Source organism: Staurois parvus, unplaced genomic scaffold (assembly GCF_062004578.1).
Source record: "Staurois parvus isolate SC_StPar_1 unplaced genomic scaffold, SC_StPar_1.0 ptg001400l, whole genome shotgun sequence".
Taxonomy (NCBI): domain Eukaryota; kingdom Metazoa; phylum Chordata; class Amphibia; order Anura; family Ranidae; genus Staurois; species Staurois parvus.
Window position 1 is genome coordinate 81,487 of NW_028319196.1, and position 25,655 is coordinate 107,141.

At 46.2% G+C, this 25,655-nt stretch overlaps 1 protein-coding gene across 1 annotated transcript; it reads right to left on the reverse strand.

The window, feature by feature from the left end:
• Window positions 1-764: 764 nt before the first annotated feature.
• CALR (calreticulin) lies at window positions 765-25,015 on the reverse strand. Its single transcript, XM_089661865.1, has 9 exons — window positions 24,856-25,015; window positions 14,120-14,221; window positions 12,273-12,476; window positions 10,414-10,508; window positions 8,689-8,898; window positions 7,831-7,944; window positions 5,596-5,739; window positions 5,424-5,516; window positions 765-2,162 (listed from the first exon to the last, which is right to left on the reverse strand). The coding sequence occupies exons 1-9, from the start codon at window positions 24,947-24,949 to the stop codon at window positions 1,962-1,964; spliced, it is 1,257 nt and encodes a 418-aa protein (XP_089517991.1). The 5' UTR covers window positions 24,950-25,015; the 3' UTR covers window positions 765-1,961.
• Between the last annotated feature and the right edge of the window lie 640 nt (window positions 25,016-25,655).

Here is a 25,655-nt window from a genome sequence, read left to right on the forward strand (position 1 = left end):
CCCCCCCCCCCACCTACCTGTACACAGGGGCCTCCATACCCCCCCCCCCACCTGTACACAGGGGCCTCCAAACCAACCCCCCCACCTACCTGTACACAGGGGCCTCCAAACCAACCCCCCCACCTACCTGTACACAGGGGCCTCCAAACCCCCCCACCTACCTGTACACAGGGGCCTCCAAACCCCCCCACCTACCTGTACACAGGGGCCTCCAAACCCCCCCACCTACCTGTACACAGGGGCCTCCATACCCCCCCACCTACCTGTACACAGGGGCCTCCATACCCCCCCCCCCACCTGTACACAGGGGCCTCCATACCCCCCCCCCCACCTGTACACAGGGGCCTCCATACCCCCAACCTACCTGTACACAGGGGCCTCCATACCCCCAACCTACCTGTACACAGGGGCCCCTAAAGCCCCCAACACCCATCTACCTGTACACAGGGGGCCCATACCCCCCAACTTCCTGTACACAGGGGCCCACATCTCACCAGCACCCTATCTACGTTAGCACAGCCCCCCCCTTCCCATCTCCCAACCTCATACCCTGTAGAACACCACATCTCACGCCCCCTCATGTGATGCTGCTCGCCGCCCCACCTGGCTTCTTTTTTATCTGGCTCCTAGATTCAAAGCAAATTTGTAAGCCCTGCTTTAACTCACATCTAAAAAGGCCGCCTATCCGCCCTCATTCACCTCTCTAAACAAGACCCAACTGAAGCTGCACAGAATATACAATTCAAAGAATTAAAGCAGACAGGTTTTTGGACACAAAAGGTTTTTCCTTTAATTAGAAATTTAACAGACATCTGTACATTCCAAAACATAACCCATACATACATTCTGGCGATGATCCCCGCATCAATATAAATTAGAAGCATACAGCTTGAAGCAGGGTGGACTGAGAGCTTGATAAGGCCCATTTCACCACATCACAGGGCACAATGAGGGGCATGTGTTGGCAAGTTCACTTAAAGGGAACTGGTCAGGAAAGCTGTTAATCATAGCCGGGTTTCACATCCAGCCCCAGGGGCGATCCCAGAACCAACCTCCCTTTAAGAAAGCTTCCAGGACTAGATGGGAGTCTTGGCTGGATCACAACTGCTGTTCTCACCAGTCCCCTTTAACACTTGAGCAGATGTCTATAAATGGGAGACAAATCCAAATTTAAGAGCCACTCTGGTGACATACTAGAGTGGGGGTTCTTTAACGCCAAATGCAGGCTGAAACAGACCTCTGAAAAAAAAAAAAAAAAAGCCACTTTAAGGTTTTCCTTGTCCACCCACATCCCCCAACAGTTCTCACAGTTGGTAGACTGCATTATAAAGTAGACAGTGCAGGAAAATATGGCCACCCAGAGGATTGTTCACTGGCTGCAGCCTCATGGCCATCATGATCAGAGGCGGCTTTAAATTAAAGCTTTAGTTCCCTAAAAACTACATCAACCAAATTGTACAGAACACTGACACGATTTGATACTGCAATGTGAAATGAGGGCTGATGGAATGTGATTGGTTTGGCAAATGTTTGACCAGGTGTTGTGACAATGGCCAATGTACCTCACAAGCCCCTTGGATGGGGAGGAAATATTCAGAAGTGGTTTTAGGGGGGATCACAATTTAAATTATCCTAGTTGGCCACTTCCACACAGGGAAAGGCCAGGGAGTATACTGCGGAGGTGGCGCAGATGTTTACTGCAATGGGAGCCAGGGCCTAAGGGCAGGAGGAGACTTGGTGACAAGACTGAAGGGGAGGGGATAAGGAGAGAGGATATGGGTAAAAGGGATAAGGGAAGATTGACAGATCATCTTCCATTACAGGGTTAAAACAAAAACTGTAAAAAATATATATAAATTTTGAGTCTCATAGAGACAGAACGATCCCATTTCCCCTCTCCTATCCAAGACATGATCGCCCAGGGAAGGGGAGAGCGCTGGTCAGGAGGAGAGACGCCATCTTTAAAGCTCATCTTTCTGAGGTCCTTCGCTTTCCTCTTCCTCCTCATCTTCCTTCTCTTTTTCTTCCTCTTCATCATCGTCGTCGTCATCATCGTCATCAACCTCTTCAGGAGGCTCCTGCTCTTTCCTCTTCTTCTCTTCCTCCTCCTGCTTCTTGCGCTCCTCTTCATCCTGCTGTTCCTTCATCTTTTTCTCTCCCTCCTGTATGGTTAAAGATGAAATATTAAAACGGGTTTATTTAGTGTTAGGTGTGCCTTAAGTTTTACAGACTATTAAAGAAACTGTCACTGGGGGCAAACGAGTAATTGTGTGGACACCTAAAATTGCAGCAGCCTTCCAAACCTTCCTCCCACAGCTGAATCTGAGGTCACTTCAACAGGCAAAGCTTTGCATTTCCAAATACTGTCAAGGCTTTTTTTTGCTCCTTCCCATCTCTTTCCTACTAATCAGTGAGGCAGATCCAATAGGAATGCATGAGCGCAAGACTTGGCAGCACACCGTCTGCTAGAACAGCCTGGCATTAGCAGTTTACCTTCTCTACTCCCAATGTCCAAATCAATGGCTTCCTGTAGTATCCAGATTCTTGCTTACGGCACAAGTCCAGAGTGACCCAGTGGTTCCTGAGGTCTGCCAGCTTATACATACATGCAAATTCCATTCTAAGCTAAGGTGTAAAGTGCAAACCCCAACAAGAAGGTCTACTTGATCCCTTTTGGTCTGTTGACTACCATAGAAACCGTTTTATTTGAAAGTGCAAATATACCCGCTATCTGCCACAAACCCATTGAGATCATAACTTCCTGTGAACTCCGCCTGTGCTGAACGTCCTGTTCTAAGAACTGCAAACCCTTTGCGCTGTATTGTTCCCAGCAAGTTAGAGGAATGTAAGAGGGGTATCTTGTAGTCCTGCCATATCCTGCCCTAGGCTGACAATACTGCTGTTCTATACAGTATAGACTGAGCACTGTCACCATAGGCCAGGAAGCATCTTTTTTTTTTATCAGATTTTTATTTAGTGGTGCACTGAAATGAAAACCGAAATGGATAGTTTTTAAAAATGAATATATTTTTCAAAGCAATTTTTGAGGGAAAAAAAATAAAATAAAACACTGATTAAAAAATATATACCCAAATTTTTTTTTTTTTTTTTTTTTTTTAAACATGAAAGCTGTTAGGCCGAGTAAACAGATACCCAACATGTCATGGTTTAAAATTGCACAGGCTCATGAAATGGCGTCAAACTGCAATATTTTAAAAAGTCTCCATGGGTGGCGCTTTAAAATTTTCTATAGGTTACCAGTGTAAAGTTACAGAGGAGGTTCAGTGCTAGAATTATTGCTCTTGCTTGGACGCTTGTGGCAATACCTCACGTGAGGTTTGAACACAGTTTACATATGAGCGTGTGGCGGGGCACAATTTTTTTTCTGTTACCGTGCCCCTAAAAAAAAAAAATGTAATCAATTTTATTCATATCACAAGGAGTGTATACATCCCTTGTGATTGAAATAAGTGACAGGTCCTTTTTTTGGCGCATCCCTATTTTTATTAACTAGATTTTTTTACAAAGAAAGTGAAATTAAAAAAAAAAAAAAGTTAAAAAAAAAGGGAACAGTACACTTCACATTTTAATTGCGAAAAAGAATCTAGACAGATATGCAGGACAAAAATCAGTAAAATAAGGGTGTATCGCTAAAAATGAACAAATATATGCAGACAGATATGCAGGACAGGTACAGAACACCATTTCTACCATATCGTGCTCTACATATGAGACACTCAGCAGTCATTAAAGGGAGAGGTTAACCACATACAGTATTCAATTAGACTATATCAAAAGTACTAAGGTTATCGTGCCAATTTCACCCTCCACCCCTAAGCATCGTCCTTTTCAGATCATAACTGATGGAGAAGCTACACTAAATATAATACACTTTTGGTGTCTGAAAATGTCAAGTGAACTCCTTCAGACACCTATCCAAGTGTATAACACTGATACTCTTAGCAAATGGTCACATTTAAAGATCATGAACTGGTTAGCATTTCCTCCTGGCAGTACTAGGGTCATAGGTTCGAATCCCAACCACGGCTCCATCTGCCTGGAGTTTGCATGTTCTCTGTGCCAAAGACATGCTGGTAGCGTGATGGATATGGTAAAATGCCTATTTGGTTTCCTAGAATATATACATTTTTCTATACATTTTATACGTATCTACTTTTATACTTTTTTATATTTCTAAAGGTTTTATAAATCATAAACTAGAAGTGTTCATAGACTGAACTTGTGTGTCAGCGTGAGTCTCTTCCAGTGTGCGCACATTCCAAAGCTAGAATGATTAATTTGGACAGGAGCAGAGAAGCACTGGACAATTTAGTCCTCAACTAAATCAGTAGGTTAATTGGCTCCTGTCTAAATTGTCCCTAATATGTGTTTGTATGAATGGGAGTTAGGGACCTTAGATTGTACACCCCTTGTGTTAGGGACTGATGTGAATGTACAATATGTATGTAAAAGCGCTGCATAAAATTGGACAGCGTTATATAAGTACCTGTAATAAATAAAAATCTAGCAGGTTGAACCAAGCATATCATCTACATATCACTCCACTGATTTATGCCTCATATGGCAAGAGAGCTTCCACCATAGCATGCCAATTTGCACACCTGGTTAGGAAAGCTGCTAACTTGTCCCTCTTATTTTACAGTTTTGTAATCATGCTGACACTTAGGAGGTGCCTGTTTTTTGCTGCCTGTATCACCTCTGCCTCCAACCTCCTCAGCAAACAACGATTAAGCCATGGGTGCTCAAACCTGTGGCCCTCCAACTGTTGCAGAACTACAAGTCCCATCATGCCTCTGCCTTTGGGAGTCAGTCTTTGCAATGCAACATGGGATTTGTAGTTCTACCTGGAGAGCCACAAGTTGAGCAGCCATGGATTAATATCTCTATCCTGTGAGCGGATCCCGCATAACCAGCACCAATGTAAATCATAAAATACTTGGTCAAAAGAATATTCTTTTGCAGGTAAAATATGAAGCATTTATTGGAATTTTAACAGTTCTTAGAGTTTAACTTTAAAATGTACGAGTCCTGTCCTGCTGGAAGCTGCCACTACCAATGTTCCTCCACCTACTGGAAAACCCCATTAATGTGGAGCAACCGCACAGATTTTATTTGAAAGGTCAGTTTCGGTTAGGGAGTGACAGCAAAATAGCTTCACTGTTTGGAAGAGGTGAAAAACTCCATGCTATTATACAGGAGCCACAGATAGATTCCCATTTAAAATTCCCTAGACGGAAGGTTACAGCAGGCATGGCATGTTCTGTTGAACACAAGCGACAGTTCATGCAAACCAAGTCTTGCAACAATAACCAATAAAATCCCTTGTGTCCTGACTGGCTGGCGAATGTTCCAGTCCTGTGAGAATTAGGCTAGTAGTGTGCCATCCTGCCTACAACACATACCTTTGTGACTCCCCATGTATTAGTGGCATGTTCCTCTGCAAACTTCTCATCGTCTGTAATCAAGATGTTGTCAAAGATGGTGCCAGATTTCACCTGCGAGGAAGAGCTCATTATTACTTCTGATTATTTACAACCAACCGCTGTTTTAAGGCCATAGAGAAGGTCTGCTTACCTGCCACAGGTCAAAGCCCAAAGCTCCAAAGTCTTCATAGGAGTACAGAGTAGGATCTGGGGTATATTCTGGGTTGTCTATCTCTGGGTGCACCCACTTTCCTTTGTAGTCAGGGTTGTCAATCTGGCGTGGTTTCCACTCTCCCTGCAGAAATGCCACCACTTGTTAGTTCAAGTACAAACCAACCTATCCTTTAATAAGTGCGCCTATGAGAACGGTTACACTACTTCTAAGTCTGGTTTCTATAGAGGACATGTAATTTGGTCTCTGAAAACATGAACAAGGTGAAATGGGTGGAGAGAATTGTCCATGGCTTTAAAAACACATCCTCAGCATCCCTTAACTATGCTACAAATATACACATCCCTGTCAGCCAATTAAAGCTGTAGCAAAGCCCGCTTTATGACAACCACTGGCAAACCTTTAAAAAGTATTACCTGTAGGTACAATGAATATCTACTAAACATGTATTTAGGAAATATGAATTTGTAGCTACTGGTAACATCACCAATGCATACACTGTATAGAAATAGACAGCACACTGGAGATTGCTATCTATTGAGTGCTGTGCTGAAACCCTGACTCTTGTGCGATGTGCAGGAGTGATGTCATCACAGCCCAGCCATTCAAACGGCTGGAAGACCAGGTAAAGATGGAAAGGCCCATTAAATGGATGTCAGGTAATGCTTTCACCATGAGATTTTGAAGATCACTTGTTACTTCTGCCATACCCCTTAACAAGGAGATGTGGAACTTCTTCGGGCAGCCTCAAGACATTGACAAGGTGTGGGACATATGGCTGGAATCAGACGCTACCACTATAGAACACCACAACTGTGGGGACACTACTAGTCCATGCTAAATGACTGCCTACGTTAAGTCCTGATCCTAGGTACTAAGGAGATAAATTTCAATGTAAAAATAAATAAAAAAAATCAGTGCTCTGATATTCTATGGTTTAGATTTTAGAAGGTGGTGGAGAAGGCATAGGTATCCTGGGTAACAATATTCCTTCCTTTTTAGTCAGTCATGGCCTGAGCAACAGTATATTGGCCTCATGAGTTGCAAGGATGGGTTAGTCGTTTTAAATTTACTTTGTTTTCACACCTTGTGTACAGCCTTGAGCCGGGCTATGCCCAGAGGCTGTTTTGTACTCTTATGCACACTGTTGGAGGGCTTCCTTTTTCTGGCAAATCTGTCATTTTGCCAGTATGTGGTGCTTTTATTTTAAATTGCTAAAGGGCCCACTTTTTTTTTTTTAAATTAAAGACTTTACTACTGCTTTAACTATGGGACAATGCACATATAAAGGGATGCCACAGAATCCATGTCTGCAACTACTGGATAAAAAAAAAAAGTGAGCCTCACTGGGGAAAAAGGAAAAGGCTATTTTTGAGCGATTGCTCAATTTGTACAGATGTATTAAAGCTAAGATGTTTTAAAAACGAATTTACAATTCTATCGTGTACATTTCAATAGGCAGCCATCAGCTGTATAATGTGATGTTTCCAGATTGCCTATATATTCTCCAACAGACAGCAACTTAGAATGGCTGCTTCTGGAACACTTGAGCCATTGGTAGGAAACCAAGTTGAAGTTTGCTTCACCAGGGATGGCCTTTCAGCAGGAGACGTGACCGATTGCTTACGGTTCTCCAGCACCAAATTTGGAAGACTGAACTGCTTACTGTTCAGATAGGAAGGTTTTTTAGAACACACAACACCTCACAGTTAATAAGCAAAAAAGTCTAAGCAATAAAGCCTATAGTACTAATGTCATAAATTCAACCCGTTTCAAAAAAAAAAAAAAAAAAGCATTCGTTTTCAAATATAAAAAACGTGCATTTTTGCATTTAAGTCTGTACAGCATTGAAACCACGATCAGTGGACTCTCAGGTGCAATGCTATGGGCCTCTGCAGACACTTCCTCCAGCTCAGTTCTACACTGAGGTACAGATCTCTAGTTACAGAGCTGCAGGAAGGATCAATGGACTACAAGCACTTTCATGCAAGCTGCCCCTTTACATGCATCTTCAGGGTGCTTTAACCCATTTGAAGCGGTCACGTTTCTATAAAGTAAATAGCAAACATGACCTAATGAAATTAAGTGATTTAGTCCACTTAAAAGACAAGGGCAGAAAAACTAAATGGGGGACCCTTTAAAATATTTCCAAGCTCTAACATGCGAAGACTAGGTAAATCACATCTTAACTCAGCGAGGACGAAGACAACTTACCTTGTATTCTGGATTTGTGATGACTGGTGGCTCCCACTCTCCATCCATCTCCTCATCCCAATCGTCTGGTTTCAGTGCATCTGGGTCAGGAATATGTTCTGCTTTGTCCCAGTCCTGCAAAACAAAGGATTAAAAAAAATGAATTAAAACATTTTTAGTGCTTTTATCTACATAGTCATCTGCTAACCCCAGAATGCCAACAAATTAAGCTGTGTCTAACTTCAGATCTATCCAGCTACAAACATTTTCTGGTAAAGCGGAAGGTTAGTGGTCTTAAATCGAAACTACAGCCTTGCAGTGGCAAGATCAGGGGTGGACTGACAACTGATGGGGCCACTGGGCAATAGGGGATCATGGGGCCCGTGTTCTTGCCCACACTCAAAGCACACCCAAAAAAGCTTATAAAAAGGTACCAGGGGCATTCCATGGGGCCCCCTACAGACTCTGGGCCCTCGGGCAGTGCCCGAATGGTCAGTCCGCCCCTGGGCAAGATCATAGTAACTCCATTGAGTGGCAATGCAGCTGGTCCTCATTTCAAACACAGAACCACGAAATGTCATATGGAAAGCAATGGTGGGAGATTCCATGTTTGAAATCCAAAGACAGCAGTCAATTCTTACATGAAAGTGCAGAGCTCTATAAAGTATAAAGGTAAATATTAAATGCTCAACACAAAAACCCCTCTACTACCCAATATCACATTATACAGTTGTGATAATGGTAGCGGGAATCGTATAGTTTGCTGCTTTCAGAACATAAGTGGTTATGGATTCCACTACCCTCTTCAGAACATTAGTGTACTGTATTAATCAGCAACAGGTGTTACCCTGTGAGGGATTGGTCAGATCAGACACCAACCTCTGGTTTCTTGTCCTCAGGGTCATCAATCTTGGGACGCTCATCCCAGTCATCTGGCTTCTTGGCCTCAGGGTCCTTAATCTTCTTGGGTGGAAGGAAATCCCAGTCGTCCTCCAGGTTGCCAGATTCAACCTTACTGTTATCAATTTTCACCTCGTAGGTGTTATCGGGACGTACAATCAAGGTGTAGAGATGACTGTAAACATCGTCCTGAGGAAGGAAAAGGATCACAGATTCAGATTTTAGATTTAAATCAGTCATTAAAAACAATTGGAAACAGCCTTCAGTTGCAGACCCATCAATAAGTCACTCTTGTAGTATCTGGCCATTGATTTTCTAATTTACGACTATTTACAAACTGCAGGCACTGTAAAGTCACGTAGTGGGTGTTGGGAGGCAAAATCTTGTGATCGCAGCACACGTACCATAAAGAATCATACAAATAGTGTAGGGAATGTGACAGGGTCCATGCTGCACCTGGCATGCATTTGATGCACACCCAGTAAGAGGGGTGCACTGGCACCCATTAACAGTGCACACATTTGAAAGCCAGGGCTGAGGGGCTCTGTGCATTAGGAATATTGTCTATTGTCCAGCTGACAGCTCCGTTCCTCATTTCCTGCCCTGAAGCCAGACAAAAAAGGGACCATTCCTCAGAGCAGTGAAAACCAAAATTAAGACATTCTTAACCCTTTACCACTAGCAAACCAGTGCTTTGCATGACATTGGATTTAATGCATTTCATCTAAGGATCTTCACTTCTGGAATATTACTAAAACTAATGCAAGTACAGGGTAAAAAAAAAAAAAAAATCACTTTAACATACAATTACACAAGACAAAGGGGTAGTGGTGCATCGAAATGAAAATTCTGGTGCTGAAACCAATACTGAAAATTCAGAATGCATGTGGAAAACAGAACCGAAAACGTCTGAATATGTGGGGGTGGGGAGGCTCTAAAATTTTTTTTGTATTTTTTTCTACTTTCATGTATATTTTTTTAACTTATGATTTTATTGCCATCACATAGGGGACCAATAGTCCCCTATGTGATAGCATATGAGTGACAGGTCCTCTTTGTAGGGAGGAAGGGGTTGGGAGCAGTGTGTGCAAGGAGGGGGCAGTATGTGCAAGGAGGGGGCAGGAGAGGAGCAGTGTATACAGTGAGGTAGCAGTGTATACAGAGAGGCTCCCTTACTGGCTGTCACTATATGTCAGTGCTGGTTTTTAAATGCAATTGCCGTTTTTTTTCCCCTTCACTACAGCTCACAGAATTAGCTGTCACTTTCCCTGGAGCTAAAGGAAACTGTTTCTTTTATCACGGGAAAAACTAAGAGGAAACTTTTTTAACTTGGGGAAAGAAACTAAAAAGGAAACTTTCTTTTAGCTGGGGGCTGACAGCTGATTCTGTGCGCTATAGTGAAGAAAAAAAAAATCCAGTAATTACATTTAAAAATCGGCACCGACATAGTTACAGTCAATCACTGTATACACAGCTCCTCACCTGCCTTTCTCAGCCATTAAAGCTGCCCCCCCCCCCCCACATCTGCAGTACACAGTCTCCTGTATCGGCTACATTTTTCCTATCTCCAAAAGGCTGATAGGACTATTTTCGGCCGATATGTTTTGGTGGCCAAAATTTCGGTGCATCCCTAATAAAGGGTGTTTAAACCCTTTAAACAGTTAAAAGTTCAGTTTGACGAAGACATCAAAATGATTTACTCACTTTGCATCGGATATCTTTGTTGATCTGCAAGTTCTTCCCCTTGTAGTTGAAGATGACATGCACTTTCTTGGTGGGTGGCCCGCAAATGTCAGGACCTGGTAGACAAAGACGACAGGATTACATGCCTGCTATAGTGAGGTCATTTAGCCATAGGGCAAGTAGGCAATGCTTTGAGTGTAGCAGCCATGCTGGTGGCCAATTTGCATCTGTGCCTCCTCTTTGGACATACAGGATGCCATGCCTGCATCTCTTGTAGTGTTCATCTGCCATAAAAACCAGACCTGGTTTCATTGACCGCAAGATATGTTGCATATTAACATTCACTTCAATTGAATGGCCTGCCAGCACATCAGACATGCACCACTTTTCTGCAACAGTGCACCACAAAGAACGATAGTGCATTACTGTACATTGGTGCACTGCAATACATGTAGATGCATTGCTTTAGTGCACTGGGGTGCCACTGAATATTAACCACTTGCCCTTCAGAAGATTTACCCCCCCTTCCTTACCAGGCCATTTTATGTGATACGGCGCTGCATTACTATAACTGACAATTGCGCAGTCATGCAACGCTGCACCCAAATTAACTTTATGTCCTTTTTCCCCACAAATGGAGCTCTCTTTCAGTGGTATTTGGGCGCCTCTGCGGTTTTTATTTTTTGCGTTAAACAAAAAATATTTTTTACTTTTTGCTATAAAACATCAAATAACTTTTTTTTAAAAAAAAAAAAACTAAGTTCTACATAAATTTAGGTTAAAATATATTTTGCTAAAGGGATAGCATCTACAAATGGTGATATATACAGGAATTTTTTTGGGGGGTTTTGCTATAAAACATATCCAGTAAAAAAAAAAAAAAAATCAAATCTAGTCAAAATGGGTTCTGCTACGTCTTTGCTAAAAAAAACACCCAATATGTATAAATTAATTGGTTTACATGAAAGTTATAGCATCTCTAAAATGGCGGTATATATACTTTTTTTTTTTTTAATACTAGTAATGGCAGCTATCAGCAACTTATAGCAGGACTGCAGCAGGCATTCTGACACTGGGGGGACCAATTGCCACTGACATCCACAGTGACACTAATATCAGTAAAAATAAAAAGCACTGACACCGTACTAATGACACTGGGCAGGAAGGGGTTAACATCTGGGGTGATCAAAGGGTTAATTGTGTGCCGTTTTACAAACTGCTGTGTGTGATTTACTAAGTACGTTGCTTTGTAGCGTTCTGCTATGCAGCGCGCTACAAAGCGGCATGCTGGTGCTGACAGGGGAGAGAACTGTATGGTTTACATACAGACCCCTCCCCTGTCAGTGTTCCTCGGAGATCGCCAGGAGCCAGCAGGAATCTCCAGCCGGGACCCAGTGATTGACAGCTGTAGCCACCAATGGCAGAAAGGGTAGGGTGGTGCACACGCAGTTCCTACCCTGAAATACAAAATCACGAGTATGTATCTATATCTCTGGAATGAACATATATTTATTTTTTCACACGTGCGTTTGCACAACCCTGCCATCCTGTAGCAGTAGTTCTGCTGTAGGGCAGTCTGGAAGCAGTTAATGGCACCACTCTACCAAGATGGCATGGTGTGTAGTGCTACGTAGGTCTCAGGGACTGTTGGCAAGCGGATTGGAGTCCAGTCTGATGCCATTTCTGTACAGCTAACTGCTCTGTAATACAAAGCTTCTCCGGCAGGCGGCTTAGGCAAGCCGGCTGCAACATGACTCGGGCCACCAGACAAAGCAGGGAATTTCCATTTAAATAAGAAAACTACAAAATTCAGGCAATAGGCTCAATGTCATTCAGAAAGCCGTGATGTTTTCCCACACCTGTCCTGATAGTGCACTTACCAAACATGATGTTGTATTCTGACTCTCCATGCATGTCAGCCCGGTCAAGTGTGCTTGGGAAAAGCTTCACGTATCCACCGCCACAGTCAATGTTCTGCTCGTGCTTCACTGAGAACTGAACTACAAGAGTCTTGTCTTTATTGGAGAAAGCAGGGAATCCGGCAGAGTGGGCAAAGAATTTGGCATCCTGGCTGGTCTGGAGACCTAAGGGAAGAAGCAACAGTGGTATCTGTTAGAGTGCCAACACTAAACCTGTATACAGGTTACCGAAAATGGCTTTAAAACCTAGCAGTGGGTCTCAGGCCAAGCTAAATACTGTTAAAAACCATTCAGTCCAGCTAACCACACTTCATATTGCTTTGCAACTGTACTTGAGTGCATGATGCCTGCATTCTGTTCCTTCGGCAGTCTATGGTGGAGCTGCAGCTGAGCATGACATGCACTGACCCTTTAACCACTTCCCGTCCGGCCCATGTATATAAACAGCCTGACAGGGGCAGTGCAGGGGTGGGCTGCTGTTCATAAATGGCACCCGCCATTTTGGACTGTGCGTGCTCCCTGGGAGCACGCGGCACCGTGATCTGGTGCCCGCTGTGTCCGAACACCGATCGCTGTACGGGACCTGTGTGAGGTCCCGATCATGTGATCACTGATTGGCCAATCAGTGATCACATGAAGAGTAGTAAGCAAGATGTCACTTCTGACATTGCTTACTACGTGTGAAATCTGTGAATGATCACAGAGATCACATGGTACAGGGCTATTCACAACAGCCTTGTACCATGTGACAAGCTGTGACCAATCACAGCTCTCACAGTATTTCTCAATGGCTGCAAGAATGCAGCCAGAGAGATGGAGAAATTAGTGCTTTTACAGCCTTTATGGGTGTAAAAGCAATCAGTGTAAAAAAAAAATCACTCCCACTAGTACAGTGTCACTATGGTGACACTGTACTGTGAGGGTGACAGTATGTTAAAAATAGAAAAATTTAAAATGTAAACAAAAATGAAAAATAATTTTTGGTTATAAACTAATTTGGGTTTTTTTTTTACTAAAAAGATAACTGAATAAATTTTGGCCAAGACTTATTTTTGAGATTTATTTGCAAAATTTTATAAGAAAAACTTTATTTTTTCAAAATTTTTGGACTTTCATTTATATAGCAAAAAAAAAATAAAAATCCCAGTGGTGAATAAATACCACCAAAATAAAGTTTTATCTGTCTCAAAAAAATGCTTAAAAAATTCATATGAGTACAGTGTTGCATGACCGCGCAATTGTCAAAGTGTGACAGTGCTGAAAGCTGAAAATTGGCCTGACAGGAAGGGGGTAAAAGTGTTCGGACTTGAAGTGGTTAAGGACTTCTCTAGTCTAACCACATGTGCAACAAGCACAGTCAGGGGCGGACTGACAACTCATGGGGCCCCCGGGCAGTAGGGGATCATGGGGCGGGTCCTTGCCCAAACTCAAAAAAGCCTATGAAAAAGGTACCAGGGGCATCTCATGGGGCCCCCTACTGACCCCGGGCAGTGCCTGAGTTTCCAAATGGTCAGTCCGCCCCTGAGCACAGTACTACTGAAGACTTGAGCTGACACTCAAATGTTAAGTCTGACTGGCTTCAGGGAGTCGAGGGGGGAGTGACATGGGGGGAGTGACATGGGGGGAGTGACATGGGGGGAGTGACATGGGGGGAGTGACATGGGGGGAGTGACATGGGGGGAGTGACATGGGGGGAGTGACATGGGGGGAGTGACATGGGGGGAGTGACATGGGGGGAGTGACATGGGGGGAGTGACATGGGGGGAGTTCCTGTAACATGCCAGCATGAAGAAATAGAGGTCATTTACCTTTGTCTTTCTCTTCATCTCCGTAAAACTTGCCCGCAGTAAGCTTCAGCTGGCCATAGTCTGACTTGTGCTTAGACTGCAGCCAGCGCTCTTTCCAGGCATCTGAAAAGAAAAAAAAAATGCACATTAGCACATAAGACACACTGACAAAGAGCAGATACAACAGCAATTCTGCAGAGTGCTTGTGACCCGATCACACAAGGTCCAACGGAACAATACCTCTCTAAAGCAACTGCCCATCAAACCTTTGTTTGCCAGAAGTGACTGAAGTATGGAACCAGTTATGAACTTCATCCAGCTTTTACACAAAGGACAGTCATGGGTGTCCTGACAATGAATGCGCTTTACAGCCACTTAATGTCCTCATTGCATTATCTGCGATTCTGGAATAGTCTGGGGACCGTTTGCCACAAGGACATTATTATTATACAGGATTTATATAGCGCCAACAGTGTGCTCAGCGCTTTACAATATAGGACATGAACGGCAATTCATCCACCTAAACCTGGACCCGGCGGTAGAAGAGTTTCACAAATGATCCATTACATAAGTTTACTACTAGCATAACGACTTCAGATTTCTTTACATTAGTCCCAATCCCCGGTACAGCAAGAAAAGGGAAGTGGGGGGTTCTGTTCACGCATTTTACGCTGTCCTAGCTTGGACTGAAACAGATCCCCATTTGTTTGGGATGACTAAAAATGACGACAGAGTGAAACACGTTACAGCCTCTTCCCCACACCTCATGTGATCACTACTTGCGTCAAAAGATTCTGTAATAGAGGTGACACTTGGAGTGAAGCCCTTTGGAGTTTCCATTGACTTCGGGTTGGTTCACACTACAGAATCGCAGTCCAGACGTGTTCCGGATGCGCTTATGCATGCACGTTTTTGGTGCGTTCCAGTGCATTTTTATGCATTCCAGTTCACCTTTTCCCCTCTTTCAATTGAAATAGGGACATGTGCATTCCAGTGCATTTTTATGCATTCCATTTAATTTTTTTCACTTTTTCAATTGAAATAGGGACATGTGCGTTCCAGTGCATTTTTGGTGTGTTCCAGTGCATTTTTATGTATTCCAGTTCATTTTTTCCCTTTTCAAATGAAACAGGGACATGTGCGTTCCAGTGCATTTTTGGTGCATTCCAGTGCATTTTTATGTATTCCATTTCATTTTTTCCCCCTCTTTCAATTGAAATAGGCACACCTGCATTCCAGTGCATTTTTTAAGCATTTATTTATGCATTTCAGTTCATTTTTTACCCTTTTTCAATTGAAATAGGGACATGTGCATTCCAGTGCATTTTTATGCATTCCAGTTAATTTGTTTCCACTTTTTCAATTGAAATAGGCACACCTGCGTTCCAGTGCATTTTTGGTGCGTTCTAGTGCATTTTACTGTGTTCTAGAACAGTTCTACACAGGAAAAAATGCAGCCTGTTCTTTTTGCATCTGGAACGCACTGGAACTGCAAGCACAGATGTGAACCATGACAATGACAACCATATCACCTACTTTCTGTGCGTTTTGGATGCAGGAAAAGCACAAAGGTAGTGTGAATTGGCCCTTACAATAGCTCTACAATCTACAGAACCTTTCCCTAAATCCTCCAGTGAACGCACAGCGTATGGGCCCTTTCAAAGCTTGTAATCACAGCCATCCAAGAATGGCGTGTATGCCCCTGGTATCCAATGCATGCAGTAGAAAGCTATGTATCTGTAGCATTTGATTCAGTTGCAATCAGGTTTATCTGTACAGCTTCAACAACTGTCCCCATTACAAGATTCTCGTTCAAAACGGTTTATTGCACTACCACTGGAATTCAGTCTTGTAGACGCGCTTCAGAACGGTCTCATGCTAATGTGACAAGTGGCTGATCTCATGACATTCATGTGTCAGTAAGGTACATAGGAATCAGTTACATCTCTGAAGTGGAGACGTTTCACAGGCAGAGAAGCGATTTACAAAATTTTGGAGAAGAGAAACATTAAATATCACTTCCATAGAAACAGACATTCTTCTGCAGAACAGTCTAAAAGACGTGACTATCTACACCGACATGGAAGGGTCTTTACGCCACTTCCCTCATCACCAATATGGCGGTACGCATTTGTTGAAATAGCACCATATAGGAAAATGATACAAATAACTACCTGAATTTCAATAGAAAAAAACAGGACGGCACTACAAAGAATGCTGAAAGTCCACAAACTACATCAATTCTCGATGTATAAATATAAGAATCCCCTTGAGTCAATGATCCAAATGTATCAGAATAGTAATGTAACTATTCAGCAAAATAGATGAACATCCAGGTGAAAGTCTCAATCAGGGGTGGACTGACAACTCATGGGGCCCCCGGGCAATAGGGGATCATGGGGCCCCTGTGTCCTTGCCCAAACTCAAAAAAGCCTATGAAAGGTACCAGGGGCATCTCATGGGGCCCCCTTCTGACCCCGGGCAGTGCCCGAGTTCCCAAATGGTCAGTCCGCCCCTGGTCTCAATGCAGAAGTATGATAAAGTTTCCTTCCATTCAAGTGTTCAAGAGTAAAATGAAATCACCAGTGGAGTTCTGATTTCATTTTACTCTTGAACACTTGGACGGAAGGGAACTTTCTCATACTTCTGCATTGAGACTTTCACCTGGATGTTTTCGTCTGCTATTTTGCTGAATAGTTACATTCTGATACATTTGGATCATTGAGTGGAGGGCATTCTTATCTTGTTTATACGTTGAGCATGGATACATAGTTTATGTGGACTGTCAGCATTCTCTGCCTGTAGCGCTGTCTTTTTTCTATTGCTGTGATCATATGAGGACGTAGTATTTTGTGATATTTTTTATACATAAGGCTACGTTCACACTAGCTTTGTCAGCAGACGTCAGACATTTGGGCAGGGGTTTTAACGCTTCTCAAACGCCTATGAAAATTCTGCACAGTGCTGTTCACACTGAAGCATTAGCGTCACGGCAAAACGGGCGCCTCATGTCGAGTCAGGAGGAGTTGAAGCCTCCCATTCAAGTCTATGGTGCCGCTCCTCAAATGCCTGGCAGGCGTTTGCGGTGCGGTTGCAGAGCGTTAATACCATTAACTTCATTATAGGCGTTTGTGGTGTGGTTTTAGCTCTTGGCAAACATTTATCAAACGCCTCAAAACCACGCATGGGGCGTTCGGGGACAGTTTGAGGAGCATTAAAAACGCTTCCCAAACGCCTGTCAAACGCTATAGGGGTGCTTGGCAAGAGTTAGAAATAAGTCGAGTGTGAACGCACTCTTAGTCTTTTAGATTGCGCACATCTTAGTCTTTTAGATTGCGCACGGGTGCTTTTATTATTACCTACCTGAATTTGTTGCACGCATCAAGTTTTCATGCGACTGGAGCAGGGCTCCCAACTACATAAAATGCCAGAAAATGTTGAAGGCATTAACTGAAGCGCCCCCTGTATTTGGTGTGTGCATTTTCCTTCAATCAGGTGACCCTAAGGAAATATTTAACGGCTTCTTCTCCAATGACATACCGGTACGTCGCTGGATTAGAAGGGCGATATCTCCGTCAAGATCATTTCTTACCCCCGGTTTACATATATACGGCCGTGCGGGCCGCGTTTTGCATGGGCACGAGAGACCATTCATCTGAATGGACTCCCATGCCACGCAAGGAAGAAGTCCCTGCACGTCATTGGAAAACGCAGCTCACGCAGGAACCTCGGTTCCCAGTACGGTTGCGTTTTCCAGTGCGGGCCGCGTGCCATTAGAACTAATGGCACCCACCCGCGGGTCCACATTTCTCTGTGCAGGTGGTGCGGCTGCACGGATTTTCACGTGGCTCCACAGCAGCACCACCCGCACAGATGTGAACCTAGGGTTAGGGCCAGCGGGCCCCTTCAATGTAAGAGCAATGCTAGCAGTTAAAAAGCCACTGGATTACTTTTACAGGTGGCAGAAGGGAGCACCGCCCCCCTCCCGCCACCACCATGCAGTTGGGGAGCCCAATGAGGATGCGACTGGCGGCACCCTGTTCCTGAGACACAGCGGGAAGGAATGGAGGTTGTTCCTCCCACTACATGATGTCAGAAACCAGAAGCGACGAGGATTGTCATTTCTGATTTCAGTCTCATGTTTTTACCGGCTTGTGAAGCATCAGATCACACCAATTTTGGTACGATCAGATGCTTTGGTGGCCAGAGGAGGGGATCTGTGGTCCAAGGACCCCAGAGCACTCCATAAAGAGGACCTGTCATGGTGCATGCGATCATAAAGGGATGTTGTTCATACCTAGTGATCGCAATAAAAAAAAATTTTTTTTTTAGTTTTCTTTTAATGAAAAAAAAAAAAATGTAATGCTCGCTCATGTGCACAAGGGAAAACATGCATGTAGGTCCCCCGCACATATGTAAATAGCAATCACACCACACGTGAGGTATTGCTGCAAATGACTGCTGCCCCTCTCTGCCAATCCCTTCATTGGCTTCCACTAACCCAACGTATAAAATTCAAAATACTAACCACAGCTTACAAAGCCATCCACAACATTGCCCCTAGCTACGTCGCCAACCTCATCCACAGATACCGCCCAAATCGCTCACTCCGCTCCTCCCATGATATCCTCCTCTCTAGCTCCCTCATCACCTCCTCCCACGCTCACCTCCAAGACTTCTCTAGAGCCTCTCCCATCCTCTGGAACTCCCTACCACAGAATGTCCGGTCAGCCCCCACCCTGTCTGCCTGTAGGCGATCTTTGAAAACTCCCTTATACAGGGAAGCCTACCCCACCTCCACCTAAGAACTGTACTTGAATCACCTCCACCAGATCATCCCCCGCAGCTATCACCTTTTGTATCACCTCCCCCTTCCTTTAGATTGTAAGCTCCACGAGCAAGGCCCTCCTATTCCTTCTGTACTGAAATGTATTGTAATTGTACTGTCTCCCTTATATTGTAAAGTGCTGCGCAAAGTGTTGGCGCTATATAAATCCTGTATAGTAATAATAAAAATGTCAGAGCACGCAATATTTTAGCGCCAAACCTCCTGTGTAACTAAACAGGTACCCTGTAAAGGCCTTTAAAGCATCGCCTATGGAGATTTTTAGATACTGACGTCTCTAAGTTTTCTAGCAAAAAAGTGATGCTTTTTACAAGTAGGAGAGGAATATCAGAATTGGCCGGGACATTGTTAATAACGGAGGCTTTTGAAGTCTAAATAAATTGCACCCATTAAAGGTGCATACTGCAAAGGAGACTGAAGCCGAGGCCTGACTGGCAGCCCATAGTCACTCTGTACACATACAGGAAGGGCGATACTAATTAGGATACTTAGCCCATGCTTTCTCTTTCACTATGAAAAGCAGAGGGGGATGGGGCATGGGGGGGGGGGGGGGATTGGGTGGCGGTGTGGAGAGTCATGCAATGAGCACCCTCCTCCTCCCTCTCTGCTTCCAGAAGATTCATACAGCTGCATGATGACCAGGAAGGGAGGATGACTCAGGGACAAATGGGAGGAACGGCTTCATTACACAGCAGCCCAGCCGGTTAGACTGCTGGAACAGGAGGAGGCTGGGAGGACACGGCAGACAGCCCTGCACTTACACCATCTCTACTAGGCGCAGATCCATCAAGACTTTGCATAGATGAATAGGGCTCATGCAGATTCTGATTGACTAATCTTTTGGGTGGACGTTGATAAGTCAAAGCTGCCCAATCAGCTTCCAGAAAAACGTATTGGGTCTGAAACCTGCCCAGACACAGCAAAACCATTACACAAGAGATGTTTAATCAGTCAGGAAGAGACCGTCACCCGACATCTGCCCAATTCAGAGTCAACTGAGCGCGTCCATCCGGTTTCTAGACAGAATGAAAGCCAAAAATATGCCCATTGAAGAGACCTAAACCTTCCATAATCTATAAATAGAACGTAGAGATTTCATGTATAGCTGAATGTATAGGTATGGCTCAAGATGGATGATTCTAGAGCGTCAGTCTATGGTATGTTACCTGGGCAACCAAAGGCAGGGTTGGGAATGTGCAGCCATGTACTCCGATCCCTGGTATATCCAGTAACACTCCCTCGGGGAACGCTGAAACTTCATTCCCAAACATCCATATACACATCTCAGGCCCCATGCACACTGTGCGATCAGCCCTGAGACTCCAGTGTTCAGGTGTGGGCTGAAGGCATGGGCCCGCCATCCAGCCATGCCCGCCATCCAGCCATGCCCGCCATCCAGCCATGCCCGCCTCTGCTGCTGAACTATGCACCGCACAACTTCCCGGGCAGTATATTGAAGATGTGCTAAAACTGAAGACTGCAAAATCTGGTGCAGCTGTGCATGGCAGCCAATCAGCTAATAACTTCAGATTGTTCAATGAAGTTTTGAGAACAAAACCTGGAAGCGGATTGGCTACCATGCGGGGCTGCACCAGATTCTGCACTCTCCAGTTTTAGTAAATCAACCCCCCAACGTATCCAAAGATGAACGCCTGGAACAAACCGTCTACGCTCCAGACATTCAACCCTGACCCAAATGACCCAGGCAGCTGAACTACGACTGGACACATGCTGGCAAACTGTACAGATAGCTGCCCATATCAGATCACATGAGAACCACCACTGACGCACCTCATCTCCCCCCCCCCCCCCCCCCGCCACAGACACTTCCCCCAAGGACCATGGAACAGCCTCCCTCAACACTTTCCCCAATTACCTCGGAACCCCCCACCCCGACATTTCCTCTACTGGCCCCACAACTCTGCCCCCTGTCACTTCCCACAACAAACCCAACCTCCCAACCCCCCCCACAACTCTGGAGCCCAACACTTCCAACAACCCCTCCCACCAACCTCGGAACCTTCCCCCGACACTTCTCCCACCAGCCCCGGAACCTCCCCCGACACTTCTCCCACCAGCCCCGAACCCCACTTCCAACAACCCCTCCCACCAACCTCAGAACCTCCTCCGACACTTGTCCCAACAACTCCGGAACCCCATACTGCCAATAACCCTGGAAGCCCCCCCCCCCCCCCAACAAACCCAGAACCCTCCCAGACACTTCTCCCAACAACCCTGGAACCCCATCCCCCTCAACGCTTCCCCCAACCCCCCAGAACCACCCCCCAAAAAACATCCACCAACAACCCTAGAACCCCCACCTCCCCCCAATAGCCCCGACACTTCCCCAATGACCCCAGATCCCCCCCGACCCTTCTCCTAAGACCCCAGATCCCCCCCGACCCTTCTCCTAAGACCCCAGATACCCCCCGACCCTTCTCCTAAGACCCCAGATACCCCCCGACCCTTCTCCTAAGACCCCAGATACCCCCCGACCCTTCTCCTAAGACCCCAGATACCCCCCGACCCTTCTCCTAAGACCCCAGATACCCCCCGACCCTTCTCCTAAGACCCCAGATACCCCCCGACCCTTCTCCTAAGACCCCAGATACCCCCCGACCCTTCTCCTAAGACCCCAGATACCCCCCGACCCTTCTCCTAAGACCCCAGATACCCCCCGACCCTTCTCCTAAGACCCCAGATACCCCCCGACCCTTCTCCTAAGACCCCAGATACCCCCCGACCCTTCTCCTAAGACCCCAGATACCCCCCGACCCTTCTCCTAAGACCCCAGATACCCCCCGACCCTTCTCCTAAGACCCCAGATACCCCCCGACCCTTCTCCTAAGACCCCAGATACCCCCCGACCCTTCTCCTAAGACCCCAGATACCCCCCGACCCTTCTCCTAAGACCCCAGATACCCCCCGACCCTTCTCCTAAGACCCCAGATACCCCCCGACACTTCTCCTAAGACCCCAGATACCCCCCGACACTTCTCCTAAGACCCCAGATACCCCCCGACACTTCTCCTAAGACCCCAGATACCCCCCGACACTTCTCCTAAGACCCCAGATACCCCCCGACACTTCTCCTAAGACCCTAGATACCCCCCGACACTTCTCCTAAGACCCTAGATACCCCCCGACACTTCTCCTAAGACCCTAGATCCCCCCCGACACTTCTCCTAAGACCCTAGATCCCCCCCGACACTTCTCCTAAGACCCTAGATACCCCCCGACACTTCTCCTAAGACCCTAGATCCCCCCCGACACTTCTCCTAAGACCCTAGATACCCCCCGACACTTCTCCTAAGACCCTAGATTCCCCCCCCCCCCCCCGACACTTCTCAGACCCTAGATCCCCCCCCCCCCCGACACTTCTCAGACCCTAGATCCCCCCCCCCCCCGACACTTCTCAGACCCTAGATCCCCCCGACACTTCTCCTAAGACCCTAGATCCCCCCCGACACTTGCCCAAGGACCCTAGATCCCCCCCCCCCCGACACTTGCCCAAGGACCCTAGATCCCCCCTCCCCGACACTTGCCCAAGGACCCTAGATCCCCCCTCCCCCAGACACTTCCCCAAGGATCCTAGACCCCCCCCCCCCAGACACTTCCCCAAGGATCCTAGACCCCCCCCCCCCAGACACTTCCCCAAGGATCCTAGACCCCCCCCCCAGACACTTCCCCAAGGATCCTAGATCCTAGACCCCCCCCCCCCCCGACACTTCCCCAAAGATCCTAGACACCCCCCCCCCCCAGACACTTCCCCAAGGATCCTAGATCCCCCCTGCCCCTTCCCCAATGACCTATCAGACTGAGGATTATAATACGGAATAAAGCCGGGCTAATGACTGAACACAAGGCTCTAATTACCACCATCCTCTCCGGGTCCTGGGAGACAGGAAATGTCAGGTTACACTTATGGCACATCCTGTCATTACAGAAGTGTGCACACAGGGACTCGGCAGCCATGATGGATCTACAGTGGGTTATAGAAGGAGGGGGGACTACATGTCCCAGCATGAGCTTCTAAACCCCACAGCTGTAATAGCAGCACAATGGCAGATCACAGAACAGACTGTATCCCCCGCGGGGGGGTAAACACACTCAGATCTCACTCTGTGATCTGACACTTTGCGCTGTGAGGTTCAGTAACTCATGCTGGGATTTGTAGTTCTTTCCTGGACCCATGGAAGCATTGTCTGTATTCACTGGGATGCAGTCCTGCTCAAGCAGCACTTTCATGGGTCCATAAAAACTAAGTCTCAGCATGACCTCATCAGGTTTACTAGGTCTATCTGGAGAAATCAGCACCGATTGCTAGATTACATGATCAGCCAGAGAGGAAGCAGCTGCACTACAAGCCCCAGCATGCACAGATATGACAGCCAGGCATTCTGGGGCAATTTGTAGTTCACCTGCAATACATTTTCAGATTACAGCCATCATTTCAGCAGACAGGGATTATGGAGCTGCACTACAAATCCCAGCATGCACAGGTACATCAGGCATTCTGGGACTTGTAGTTCATCTGCAGCTACATACCGCGGACGATTTTCAGATTACCTCCCAGCAGAGATCATGCTGCTGCACTACAAGTCCCAGCATGCACAGGTACACCAAGCATTCTGGGACTTGTAGTAATTCATCTGCAGCTACATAACTAGGAAGATTTTCAGTTTACCTCCCAACAGGGATCACGCTGCTGCACTACAAATCCCAGCATGCACACGTATATCAGGCATTCTGGGACTTTTAGTTCATCTGCAGCTACATAACCCAGGGAAGACTTTCAGTTTACCTCCCACCAGGGATCAAACTGCTGCACTACAAGTCCCAGCATGCACACGTATATCAGGCATTCTGGGACTTTTAGTTCATCTGCAGCTACATAACCCAGGGAAGACTTTCAGTTTACCTCCCACCAGGAATCAAACTGCTGCACTACAAGTCTTAGTATGCTTAGGTACAACAGGCATTCTGGGATTTGTAGTTCATCTGCACCTACATAACACAGGATTACCTCCTAAACGGGACCGTACGGCAGCACTACAAATCCCAGCATGCACACGTACATTAGGCATTCTGGGACTCGTAGTTCATCTGCAGCTACATAACCCAGAGAAGACTTTCAGTTTACCTCCCAACAGGGATCAAACTGCTGCACTACAAGTCCCAGCATGCAGACATGGCAGGTTTTCTGGCACTTGTAATTCATCTGCAGTTACATAACACAGGACTGATTACCTCCTAAATGGGACCATGCAGCAGCACTACAAGTCCCAGCATGCACAGGCATGGCAGGCTTTCTGCAATTTAGTTAATCCAGAGCCACATAGCTCAGCAGATTTTCAGATTACACACCCAGCTATCACTCGAGAAGACAGGGATCACAAGTCCCAGCATGCACAGAGAGGGGAGGCCTCTGGGACTTGTAGTTCCCCAGCAGATTGTCTGATTACCGTCTAACAGGGATCACACAGCTGCACCACAAGCCCGGGCATGCACAGACATTCTGGGACTCAGTTTCCCAGCAACCAATAAACATTCCCAGCTATCAGTCCAGCAGACAGGAATAATGGAGCTGCACTACAAGTTCCAGCATGCACAGTTGACAGGCTTCCTGGGACTTGTAGTTCATCTGCATAACCCAGGCCAGATTTTTACATTACCTCCCATCAGGGATTATGTGAGTGTACTACAAGTCCCAGCATGCACAGGCTTAGCAGGTTTGCTGCGACTTGTAGTCCTAGAGCTACAAAGCTCAGCAGATTTTCAGATTACACGCCCAGCTATCAGGGGGGCTCCAGTTATAAGGCCAAAGCAGCTGATCATCTATGAGGGATGTACTAGTCTAGCCTGTCCCCAGTGGCCCCCCGTCCCCAGTAGGGCGCACAGCCCCGCATACCTCCATCCGCGAATTCCTCTTTGAAGAAAACGGAGGGTTCAGCGAGGCACAGAGCCGCCAGCAGCGGCAGGACGAGGAGAACGATGCGGGCCATGACTGGTCGCCCCCTGAGATTCCAATCAACAGAAGCGCTTGAGATCCACTGAGCACCTAGCGCCGGCCGACCGCCGCTCTTATATGCCTTCCCCACACCCTCCTCCCAAAGACGCTCCCATTGGCCGCCCCTACACCGGTGTCCGCTCACCATTGGAAGCCCTCTTCTGCCATTCAGGGCACACAGATGGCTGCACGCGATTGGGCCAAGCCGCGGCCAATGAGGAAACACCACGCAGGGGCCTCCTACTAGTCGTCAAGCGGTTGGCTGTGGGACGAAGCTTGCGGATAGGTCACATGGTGCGGGGCAAGTCGGAGCTGTGGCACGTGATTTCTTCCGGCTGTGGGTGTGGCCTGCGTATCCATAGCTATGGATGTGTATTGGTGGCCATTGGAGTGATCTATGAGGGGGGCTATCAGTGTGTCCTGTAATGGCCCCCACATACAGCAGTGTGAGCTCAGTCCGAGCAGTTATAAACCTACCAAATCAGCTCTGACATGGGAAATAAAGGTGGGCTGTGGGAGTCCCCTCACCTCAGGCTCACTTTACAAAGAGAACACACCATGGCTGACAAAGATGTAGATCAAGTGTGTTTACCTTCAACTCCTCCAAAGGGCCAGCGCCGACTTCTCCTGCATGGAAACATCAGTATTATTTGCTAGAAAGTTACTTACAACCAATCAAACAGTACACGCTTTTTAGCAGA

Excerpts from the sequence above, each read along its gene's own strand:
- CALR (XM_089661865.1), bottom strand. The coding sequence starts at position 24,949 with ATGGCCCGCATCGTTCTCCTCGTCCTGCCGCTGCTGGCGGCTCTGTGC. Across the intron at positions 10,509-12,272 it reads AGAATACAACATCATGTTTG|GTCCTGACATTTGCGGGCCA; the intron begins GTAAGTGCACTA and ends TTTGTCTACCAG. Across the intron at positions 2,163-5,423 it reads ATACATGGGGAGTCACAAAG|GAGGGAGAGAAAAAGATGAA; the intron begins GTATGTGTTGTA and ends TTAACCATACAG.